This window comes from Lucilia sericata, unplaced genomic scaffold, assembly GCF_015586225.1.
Source record: "Lucilia sericata isolate MDLA Ls3-8-SP2 unplaced genomic scaffold, ASM1558622v1 Contig000214F_arrow, whole genome shotgun sequence".
Lineage (NCBI taxonomy): Eukaryota > Metazoa > Arthropoda > Insecta > Diptera > Calliphoridae > Lucilia > Lucilia sericata.
In genome coordinates this window covers 451,353-464,355 of record NW_023994242.1, presented here as the reverse complement: position 1 = coordinate 464,355, position 13,003 = coordinate 451,353, and the positions used below count along the sequence as shown (strand labels likewise).

Sequence of the window (13,003 nt, the reverse complement as noted above, 5' to 3'; positions counted from 1 at the left end):
CTGAACTAGAACTGAACTAGAACTGAACTAGAACTGAACTAGAACTGAACTAGAACTGAACTAGAACTGAACTAGAACTGAACTAGAACTGAACTAGAACTGAACTAGAACTGAACTAGAACTGAACTAGAACTGAACTAGAACTGAACTAGAACTGAACTAGAACTGAACTAGAACTGAACTAGAACTGAACTAGAACTGAACTAGAACTGAACTAGAACTGAACTAGAACTGAACTAGAACTGAACTAGAACTGAACTAGAACTGAACTAGAACTGAACTAGAACTGAACTAGAACTGAACTAGAACTGAACTAGAACTGAACTAGAACTGAACTAGAACTGAACTAGAACTGAACTAGAACTGAACTAGAACTGAACTAGAACTGAACTAGAACTGAACTAGAACTGAACTAGAACTGAACTAGAACTGAACTGAACTAGAACTGAACTAGAACTGAACTAGAACTGATCTAGAACTGAACTAGAACTGAACTAGAACTGAACTAGAACTGAACTAGAACTGAACTAGAACTGAACTAGAACTGAACTAGAACTGAACTAGAACTGAACTAGAACTGAACTAGAACTGAACTAGAACTGAACTAGAACTGAACTAGAACTGAACTAGAACTGAACTAGAACTGAACTAGAACTGAACTAGAACTGAACTAGAACTGAACTAGAACTGAACTAGAACTGAACTAGAACTGAACTAGAACTGAACTAGAACTGAACTAGAACTGAACTAGAACTGAACTAGAACTGAACTAGGACTAATCTATAGTCCCGACTATAGATTAGACTATAGTCTAGACTATAAATTAGGCTATAGTCGGGACTACAGAATACACTATAGTTGGGAATATAATCGGTACTATATAATAGACTACAGTACAATAGGGAAAATGGAGTAACCTATCGGTGTTTTATAAGCGATATAATCCTTCAGAAGGCAAAGTCTTAAACAACAATTTCGCATTTTTATCTTCATTCAACAAATACATATTTATTAAAATTATATTTAATTAAAATGCCGTCTAGATTTTGAAATGTCTGCAATTTAAATGTGAACAAAAAATGGGTGCGAATGTTTAATTTACATACGTAAATAAACATTCGTTGGTAAGTTTATCCATCTTTTAAACCACAATCCGCTTTAGCTTTTAAGTGTTGCCACAAAACACTTACTTAAAAACTACTTTTTGGGTATACTGGTGTCTGTTGTATTTTATTTTATTTTTCTGTAAAAACAACTGTGTTTTAAATTTAAAATAATGAAATTATTTATGCGTTTTAATATTTGCACCATAGTCTGTGGTAGTATAGAAATACACACAAAGAAAAGTTGCGATTTTTATATTCCGGCTTGAAGTTTACGGTTAATTCTACAATAAACATAGGAACATAAACATATACCGATATCGCTACAACTTTCAAGTGTACTCGCATACACTTTTTAAGCGTTTTTTTTATTTGAACATACGAGTTACCATATTTACGAGATGATAGTCTTTGCCCAAAGAGACAAAAATCCATTTACTTTTGAATTTTATTTATTTTTTTTGTTATAGAACATGGTCCTGGTTAAATGACAGGGCCAGACATAAATATTTGCATAGACAAGAGAGAAAGAAATAAATATGTTTTATTTGTTTGTTTGCAATACATTAAATACTCGTACTTTTCAAGTCAAAACTCTCATAAAATAGTAAGAGTAAATGTGTGAATATATCGTCACAAGAAATGCAAATGGAACTAAATAAACAAAAATTAAAAATCTATACTGTTATAAAGATCCTCCGTACTAAGCTAACAATTTCTCCTAAAAACTAATTAAAACATAAGTTGGAGTGCTTTACATTTCAGCTAACGTTATGCAAGTACATGCTAGTAATTGTGGTAGTAAGTATAGTAACATCCTCACTCTAGCAACAACCAAACAAAAAAAAAACTGTTCCCAATGTAAATTATTTGTATTTGTTGTAATATTCCCCATCATCAACAACAAAAAACCGAGCAACCATCAGACACAAAAAACATTGTTGTATGGCTTTACGTTGATTTACGATTTGCTTTTATTTGTTGTCCCGCCATTCAACCACATGCACTTACACCCCAAAAATACTCACTATTGAATTCCTCCTCTCTTTGCCCCTACAAACTTCAGATGCTATCATACGACTACAGAGTCACTCATACAAACACCAGCAGATTACAAAACATTTCTATAGATTTTAAAATCGGTAGAGTCTACGTTTTGTACGAATATGGTTGGGTACCTTCATGTAACCTTGTCCGTCTGGAAATTGTTTTGTTTATACACGAGTACGAGCATGAGTACAAATAAAAACAAAAACTAATTGCCAAAAAAATTACAACAACTACTATTCAAATATGTCGTCTCATAGGTAGGAGAGTAGAATGTTAAAGCTGATATGTTTGATGTTGGTGGGGTAAGGAGAGGTTCTATAATTGCAAATTATTAACCGCACATTGTTAACAAGTTACGAAGGTTTATTGATAAGTACTTGATCAGGGTAAGAAATAAATAATGAATTTATCTAATTATGAAACATTGACCATCTCTGAGCATGTAGCTCAGATGCCGTTGGAAATGTTAGGTTCTGTTAGGTTTTCCAGGTTGTTATAACATACAGAGAGGGTCCAGAAGATTCATTCGTGTTTGCTTGTAAGAAGAGATAAAGTAGCTTGTAACAGTGTGGCCTCCGGTAAGTTAGTTTGGTAGTCTGTTAGACTGGAGGTTGTGAGTCGATTCCCACCTGATGTATTGATAAGGGCAACAACTAACTAACTAACGAACGAACTAAACGAACGAACGAACGAACGAACGAACGAACGAACGAACGAAAACGAAGACGAACGAACGAACGAACGAACGAACGAACGAACGAACGAACGAAACGAACGAACGAACGAACGAACGAACGAACGAACGAACGAACGAACGAACGAACGAACGAACGAACGAACGAACGAACGAACGAACGAACGAAGAACGAACGAACGAACGAACGAACGAACGAACGAACGAACGAACGAACGAACGAACGAACGAACGAACGAAACGAACGAAAGAACGAAGAACGAACGAACGAACGAACGAACGAACGAACGAACGAAAGAACGAACGAACAACGAACGAACGACGAAACGAACGAACGAACGAACGAAACGAACGAACGAACGAACGAAACGAACGAACGAACGAACGAACGAAACGAACGAAAACGAACGAACGAACGAAACGAACGAACGAACGAACGAACGAACGAACGAACGAACGAACGAACGAAACGAACGAACGAACGAAAGAACGAACGAACGAACGAACGAACGAACGAACGGAACGAACGAACGAACGAACGAACGAACGAAAACGAACGAACGAACGAACGAACGAACGAACGAACGAACGAAAGAACGAACGAACGAACGAACGAAGAACGAACGAACGAACGAACGAACGAACGAACGAACGAACGAACGAACGAAACGAAGAACGAACGAACGAACGAACGAACAACGAACGAAGAACGAACGAACGAACGAACGAACGAACGAACGAACGAACGAACGAACGAAAAACGAACGAACGAACGAACGAACGAACGAACGAACGAACGAACAAAAGAACAACGAACGAACGAACGAACGAACGAACGAACGAACGAACGAAACGAAGAAAACAACGAACGAACGAACGAACGAACGAAGAAACGAACGAACGAACGAACGAACGAACGAACGAACGAACGAACGAACGAACGAACGAACTAACGAACGAACGAAACGAACGAAACGAACGAACGAACGAACGAAACGAACGAACGAACGAACGAACGAACGAACGAAACGAACGAACGAACGAACGAACGAACGAACGAACGAACGAACGAACGAACGAACGAACGAAACGAACGAACGAACGAACGAACGAACTAACGAACGAACGAACGAACGAACGAACGAAGAACGAACGAACGAACGAACGAACGAACGAACGAACGAACGAACGAACGAACGAACGAACGAACGAACGAACGAACGAACGAACGAACGAACGAACGAACGAACGAACGAACGAAGAACGAACGAACGAACGAACGAACGAACGAACGAACGAACGAACGAACGAACGAACGAACGAAGAACGAACGAACGAACGAACGAACGAACGAACGAACGAACGAACGAAACGAACGAACGAACGAACGAACGAACGAAACGAACGAACGAACGAACGAACGAACGAACAACGAACGAACGAACGAACGAACGAACGAACGAACGAACTAACGAACGAACGAACGAACGAACGAACGAACGAAAACGAACGAACGAACGAACGAACGAACGAACGAACGAACGAACGAACGAACGAACGAACGAACGAACGAACGAACGAAAACGAACGAACGAACGAACGAACGAACGAACGAACGAACGAACGAACGAACGAACGAACGAACGAACGAACGAACGAACGAACGAACGAAACGAACGAACGAACGAAAGAACGAACGAACGAACGAACGAACGAACGAAACTAACGAACGAACGAACGAACGAAGAACGAACGAACGAACGAACGAACGAACGAACGAACGAAGGAACGAACGAACGAACGAACGAACGAACGAACGAACGAACGAACGAACGAACGAACGAACGAACGAACGAACGAACGAACGAACGAAAACGAACGAACGAACGAACGAACGAACGAACGAACGAAGAACGAACGAACGAACGAACGAACGAAACGAACTAACGAACGAACGAACGAACGAAACTAACAACAAATAACGAACTAACGAACTAACGAACTAACTAACGAAACGAACTAACTAACTAACTAACTAACGAACTAACTAACGAACTAACTAACTAACTAACTAACTAACTAACTAACTAACTAACTAACTAACTAACTAACTAACTAACTAACTAACTAACTAACTAACTAACTAACTAACTAACTAACAGAAGTAATCGAGAAGAGGAACTGAACTTCGAAGAAGCGTACCCCTGTTAATCAGGATTATATCATCACACCCAGTAAGATGCATTCTAGAATGTAATTAGGCGTTCCAATTGAACGTTTGAAGAATTTTAGCTTTTATTGAATGTTTTCAATCTCAGAGACCAGCGTCTTACTTGACCTTTGCCGATTTATAATGTCGGGCTAAAGGACCTTTGGCAGCATCTAATGCATTGAAGGTTACCATGAGCAGGTCCTACGCATCGAGCTCATAAAAGCTTATTACCGGCTAAGATGTCAGAGTCGTCAGTCTTCCAAACCCGACATTAACGCCAAATATCAAACCTGTTCGTATTCATAGTAGTTTCAGTCCTACTCAAATCTGTATACTTTTAGACTTGCTAAAATATTTAGAAAACCCTTAGAAATGTTTGTACCCAGTGCTTAGTACAGTTTCTTTAATAGGACATTTGCATAAAAGTTTTGCAAGATAGCATGGGCTTAAAAGCTACCACTGTATCACATTTACTGTATTCATTAAACGATTAAAAATTCTAAGAAAGAAAGTTGTTGATAACTTTATGAATGATGGCCTACCAATTTAAAGATTATTTAAATAAATAACCTTTTTAAAGCTGAACATTAAAATGCTTTGTATTTAAATGAATAATTGAATATTAAATTTAATTTGTCTAGTCTACAAAACATTAACATTTGTTATGGTTCTCAAGAACTTTTCCAACAAAAAAAAAAAAAGATTCATATTTAAAGGCAATTTTTTAAGTTGGAATGTTAACAAATAATCATAATGGAATTTTCATAATTAATTTCTTTAGTAAATACAAGACAATTGTAATTTTAATTAAATAGTAAATAAACAAGAAACTAATTTACTTAAATTATTTCAAATTCAACTGTTTTATAATAAGTCTGTCTGTCTGTCTTCTCTACTTGCAGCGTTTCAAAGACAACGATATCGAGGTAAAACGAAAGGATGGCATCATACTCTTGCGTGAACTGGCAGCAGAGGTGAAAAACTTTATGGACTTTAAACGCAATGCAGTGATGGTAAGTTTGTTAAATAACAATTTCTTTGAATTCACTACTAAAAATTTAAATAATACTATAGAAACTTCAATAACTGTAAAACAATTTCCACAGCAATTATTGGGAAAAAGGAGAAGAACAACAAAGTTTTTTTTCTTCCTCCAACAGGAAACAAAATAAACGAACGAACACACTTACTCATAGAGAGAATACAAAAACAAAAAAAAAATTAAATTGAAAAAATAAAAGAAAAAGCGCCAAAAAAACTTTCTTCAAAACGGCCGTTGGCAAATTTAAATTAAAATAAAATTGAAATCAATAAAATATAAAATGTAGCAAAATTTTAATACGGAAAAAGGTGCCTACGGCCGTTTATCACACGAACCATTCATTCCACTTACAAAAATACAAAAAAAGCCTGTTACACAAAAATTGAACAGAAGAAGGAGAGAGCGGGAGTAGGAAGTGTTTTGTTAAAAAATGCTAGTAAGAGAGCTAAAGAAAAGGACAGTTTGGGCGTTTGGAGTAAATAGTATATATTGTCTTCTTGTTGATTTGGGGGGTGGTTGGATGTTGGTGGAAAGTTTTGTTGTATTTTCCTTGTGTTTCTCTTTTATATGTCATATTGTAGTGGGTTGTATAAAATTAAAAACTGTGACCCAATGACATAAAGGTTGTACAAATAATGATAAAAGATGATAAATATAGTAGAACCTGGTTGTACGGCTGATTTTCGTATTACAAACTTCAAACTGTTTATTTCTTTCAGAGTGACCTATCAGCGTCTCTTTGTGATCCTTAAGAAACACTCAAGTGACAATTTTTGCACATGGCAAACACCAGACCATGTACAAGCAGTTAGCTCAGTTACCTAATGTCGAGCTATCTAATTTCCGACTATCGCAGTACCATTGCTTTCTGTCTGGAAATCTTCAGATGCTATATGAAGCATTACTTGACTACAATCCTCAACCACGCTGCTGGAATGGAATGGATTCTGCAACAGCACCTAAAGGCGTAATTGAAAGACCGAAATGCAGTCTCCAAGACTTCATTCTTACTCACTTACCCTATTCTGGTATGAATAGGGTAATCCGTAAACAAACCTTGGCAAAGATGGAAAATTCAATGATGACATTTGAATAAGATTTAACATTTAACTCAAAATACAGCCCTTCCATCCGACATATTTAAGGGAGAATATCTAACACATTCATAAAAGCATACGGGTATGGCGAGGTCAGTAAACCCTTGATCCATTTTCACAGTCATTTCTCTGAGGAGAATCTGTTGTCTCGGCAACAACTCCAAACTTATTTCAAAATTTTGACTTTACGTGCATCAGTCTTTTAACCAACGTTTTCTTTCGGTTTAAGTTTTAACCTCAGACACTACGCGGACCCAGAGAATCCTTATAGCAACCTTTAGTGACTCGAACGATAATGGAATGTTCAGAAACTCAATCTCATAGACGAAGTTCCCCAGAATTTTTCGTTCAAAGTTTCTGATGGATGTTACTTAGGTTAGGTTTACTTCCTTATGTTACATTCCCATAAGGTCATGAGGCAAGAAAGGGACTACATAGTGCCTAAGCCGAATTATTATAAGACTTTTAAGATCAGAATATCAACAAGGGATGATTGGTTTGCGAACACTGTCCTAAAAGACATAAAGAAAGGCTCCGTAATTTTCTTCGATGATCCTGTCCCTTTGTTGTCTCTTCGACTACCCGATACTTGCATAGTCCTCCATTCAGAGGTAGATGCCCACGATACAGCCGCGATAAGAATCCGGGATCTGAATTTCGAAAATTGGACTAGACATATGCATCAATCAAATAACTCCAACGTTACTAAGTCGAAATGTATTTTCAAATGTATTCAATCATTGGCACAACTGATACAAAATCACGTCGAGTTGATATGGGTCTCAGTACATGAGGGCATCTGGGGAAATGAAGTATCTGATAACCCTAGACGTAACTCTTGGTCACATTCCTTGATGACCTTATCGAAATTGATAGATGAATGGGCTGTGAGTGCGACGGAGCTCAGGTGGTCAAATATAATCACTTGTAGAATATCCAAATTGCTTTGGTCTAGTCTGACAGAGGAGAGGTCTAAAACTCTTTGGTCTTTTAGTAAAAAATCGATTAGGCATCTCAGGGGTATAATCACTGAGAACTGTATGATTGGTTACCCACGTTATAGCTATTGTAGAAGTTTTTTAGATGAGGAGGAGGTGGACTCGGTGTAACAACTTCTATCTGACTTTCCAGGCTTACAAGAGCATAGACTATCATAGAAGTACCAGCTGGTTCTCACGGGGACCACAAGAATATGATTCCTGAAGAATATGATATGAGTCAATGAAACTAAGTAGTGGAACTACTTATCCCTTTATGTATAACATCTCAAAATAAGGTAATTGTATGTACAAGGGTACCACAATGGGTCGCTAGTAAACACGCTAACTTTCGAGCAACCCATAACCTAACCTACCTCCTCATATTCATCGTTACGTTTATAAAAGTGTTTATGAGTGATTCTCTCATATATAGCCCGTTCTATATGACATTTGTCAGGATAACTTTCTTTTAATGTTCTTCAAAATAATATAGTGATTTGGATTTCTAGATTCTAGTTTTACAGCGAAAGTCAATGACCTCTCTTGTACTCTTTCTTTCACCCATACGTACATACATATGTTCTTATTACAAACTTAACTTTGTAGCCGTCATTATAGGCTTCTACGTCCCTTTCCTCTCCGAAAAAATTGATAGATTGTTTCTGGGTTTTAAAGTGTAACTATAAATTTTACGGCTGTATTTTATGTCCTCAACTCACAAAAATTCACACACAACATTACTTACGCTATATTCATACCTATTAAAAAGAATTGTATCTATGTGTGAGTCTATATAATATTTCATCAGTAGTATTTATTAAAGTGTATCTCAAGTTTTATTTCTATTTATGTGTCTACTTCTGCGACTACTACTACTACCACTATTTACAACTCACCCAACACAAATTTGTCTAACGGTGTCTAGAAAACCTTTCGGCCATAAAAAATATACATAGAGTAAAATTTTATATTTAGGTGTGAGAAATTTATGTCATTCAATAGTATTTCCGCTTTTTTGTGACCTTATCTCCCTCCTCCACAACAACCATATTAAAAGCAAGGGATTTTGTTTTATTAGTTTCAAAATTTTTTCTTTGCATATTTTTGGGGAAAGCAAATACAATAAAAGAAAATAAAATAAATAGACAACAGGCTTCTTCTTTTGAAACCATATTATTCTTAATAAATTGTAAAACATAAAATTTGAATCTATAAAAATTATTTACATATAAATAAAATGAAAAAAATAAAGGTATTTTTTATATATATTAAATGGTTATAAAATGAAATTTCTGGGTAATAAATTGTGTTATTTAATAGAAATTGTTTTATCAGTTTCAAGTTTTTCCATTTATATTTTAGGTTTGGAATAGAGCGGTTTAAATAGAATTGAAATTTACTATAAAATTATAAACATTTTATTAGATTTAATTAACTAAAGAGCTATAAGGTAGTTAAAATCGGTTGTAAACTTTTCGTGTCATAAACTTTTTCTCGATTTTATCTATTCAGGATCTACATCATATGCAAGGGAAATCGTTATAGAGAATCTATATTATAATTTCGCAAATGTGTTGACCTCTGTTGCCATCATATCCGAAACATTTAATAACTTCCGTGATAGCACAGATATACCTCTAAAAGCTATTGTTGTGATTAGGTTTCCGAGTTTTCAATATGGATCCACAGATCCATTTTGTCTTCCAGTTTAGAACCATCCATGTAAACCAAATTCCTGCAAGAGTTTTTTCCAGTGTTACTATTTAACACTATCCCATCTTAGACTAATGTGTCTCCGTTCTCGATAATTTATCTTTCCGGTATGTGAACCCAAGAAGAACCGATTGGTTTAAGTATAAGAGGATCCTAAACTTAAGAAAATATAAAAATGAGGAGAACTAGAGAAAAGTTTTTTAAGCAGAGTTTTCGAAATTTCTTGCCCAATCACAAATGCAAGGAAAATCTTCCCTCCCTGATGGAATTCGGAGCCATCTAAGCTACGTAAGGAATCACTATCACGAAGGCTATAGCAGTCGCACAAAAAGAACCTCATAAAGAAGCTTCTACTAATCCAATCTAGGCCAATCTAATCCAACCTTCATCGAAAGGAAAGACGATACATGGTCGAATCTCTTGATACCCTACTGGATACTCATTTCCCTCATGCTGTTATGGAAATCGCTATTGAAAGTAGGACTCTCATCTTCCATGACAGAATTTCATGGACGATTGATAGCTTTTCCCCATTCATGTCAGGAATATCATCCCTTGGCTTAATAGAATATTCTCGTTCTGCCTTTTTCTCAAGAAAAATTCTTGCTTAAGGCCAATCTAATCCAATCTTCATTAAAAGAAAGGACGGCACTTGGTCGGAATCATCGGCAAAATCTCGGAAATTGCTATTAAAAGCAGGACTTTATCGGAAATCAATGATATTCAGACACCACGACCAGATGGTATTTTGCCAAAGATGTTACAAAATGCAAAGGAACATATCATCCCTTGTTTTCATAAAATATTCATGCTCTTTCTCTCTTTCTCTCTCTCTCAACCATCAAAGGACAGTGCTAGACTATGGCAAAAGACCAATCTAGTCTAACTTTTATTAAAAGGAAGGACGACACTTGGCAGAATCTCTTGATGTTCTACTGAGTACTCATTTCCCTGGCTGCAAAGATCCTGTTACGGTAATGCCTATTGAAGTAAGACTCTACCGGGAATCAATAGGAAAATCATCTCCCATGACACGATATCATTTTCCCCATTCAAGTCACCAGGACCGGATGGTATTTTGCCAAAGATTTTATAAAGTGCAAAGTAATATATCTGCACCTGGCTTCGGAGAATATCCATTCTCTGCCTCCCTCTCTCAACCATGTTTCGGTCATTGGAGAAAGGTTAAGGTTTTATTCTCAAAGCCGACAAAAGAAGTCTTTCATCCAATTAGTTTTTATCTTTTCAACTAAAAACACTGGAAAGACTCATCGACTCACATATTAGAAATAGACTCATGCCGGCTTTCAACTAGTCAACATCCATCTTAAAAGTTGATCTACAGAGACCGCTTTATATGAGGTTGTCAGAGTTACAGATAGATTCCGTGAATTTAAACAGTATACTATGGAAGCTTTCGTAGATATAGAAGATGCTTTCAATAACTTAAATATTTCTGCAATTCCAGAAGCTCTTACTAATCTAGACGTTGAAAAGTATATCAGCTACTGGTAGTAACTATGTTGAAATCTAGAATAGAAAGTAGAACGAGGCACATTCTAGGGTGGAGTAATCGTTCCACTAATTTGGCTCGATTTTGTTAATTCGATTCTTATTGAATTGGATAAAATAGGGATAAAAGTGGTTACTTAAGAGCATGCTGTTGTGATACTGCTACCAGGAATATTTCTAGAAATGATTAGAGATATTATATTCAAGAGTCTGTTGCAATAACTGGGCCGCAGACAGTGACCTAGAAGTAAATCGTAGCAAGACTATACTGGTACTATTCACAACAAAGACCAAAATTCCAAACTTCAACTTCTCGCGGTTAACGAACTGCGGAATTATCCTAGACTCCAAAATTATCACGAAACTTAACATCCAACACAGAGTAAAGAAGGCAACTGTCGTCTGATAGATAGAGATGCGAGTTGGCTTGATATCGCCTTCAATGAATACTGTAGCAGTTGTAAAGACAGATTAAAGGAAGAAACAGTCTTCCATCTTCCTTATGAACGCCCAGCTCTAGCCGCTAAGAGAAACAATTACCTTGGCAGCTACTTCATATCCAACTTCGGTGTGATGTCTGGTGTCTTATCTGATCTTCTGAGATTCCTCACGGCTACAGGCTGGATCTAATACTACACTACAATACAACATCTGACAAGTGGAGTGGTCTATCCAAAACGAGGTCTCTTTTACTCTACTTGGCTGTTCGCATGCAGTAAACTACCACTATAAGCAACTAACACAACCGTGCGATTCTATCTACTATGAGGTGCTTAATTTTCAGTTTCCGCATCAGTCACTTATTTCGTCCTGTTCCAGCAGGAATTTATTCCTTCGTCTTTGGCTACAGCTAGAAGGCGAAGAAAGTTTTAGTTATAGGATTAGCTCCTCACTAAGGTATTCAACCCTGTCGGTTACTGATTTCATCCTGTCAAAGAACTAAGGTCCCTCCGGGGGGAACTCATCTGGGTGCTATTGCATTCCCGGGAAAAATATGGGCTAGAAGTATCTCTAGTCTGCTGGGACTATAAACTGATGATGATCAAATGTATATCCCGCATTTCCTTGGAATGATTTGTCATGGGATCGAAACAAAGAACCACATAATCTGGTATTAAGAAAACCGGTAGCCCACAGGGCAGAATATCGGATCTTTGTACGTGAAGAAAATATTGGTTAAAAGACTGATTCACGGTAAAGCCTAAATTTCCCAAAAATTTCTAATGGATTCGTATTTCGATCTACTGATTACATCTCCAGGTAGGTGTTCACATAAAGTACTTTGACTTCAATAAAGCAGGAATTCAATCTTCCGTTTTGGGCTACAGTTAGAAGGTGATAGTTATAGGATCAGTCTACAAACTTGGGTATGTAGACTTGATCCCGACTTACCAAAATTATGTGTCGATGTCCGGATGAATACTTGTGTTTATATATATTTTAATTTTATGATTACGTATACTTTTAATATCATAAAACTCTATATTTTAAAATACAATTTAAAAATCATCTAAAACTGTTTTTCAATACAATACAACTATACATACATAAATGTATAAAATGCATTTAATCGGTTTACCCTCATACTCAATCTCAAACG

General features: G+C 36.5%; 1 protein-coding gene across 2 annotated transcripts in view; it reads left to right on the top strand.

The window, feature by feature from the left end:
- Window positions 1-13,003, top strand: part of LOC119602207 (voltage-dependent calcium channel subunit alpha-2/delta-4) — a 114,511-nt gene that overhangs the window by 45,327 nt on the left and 56,181 nt on the right. For both annotated transcript variants that reach the window (XM_037953592.1, XM_037953593.1), the window contains exon 2: window positions 5,962-6,072. In XM_037953592.1, coding sequence (XP_037809520.1) covers window positions 5,962-6,072 — 111 coding nt within the window. The remainder of the gene's footprint in view (window positions 1-5,961; window positions 6,073-13,003) is intronic.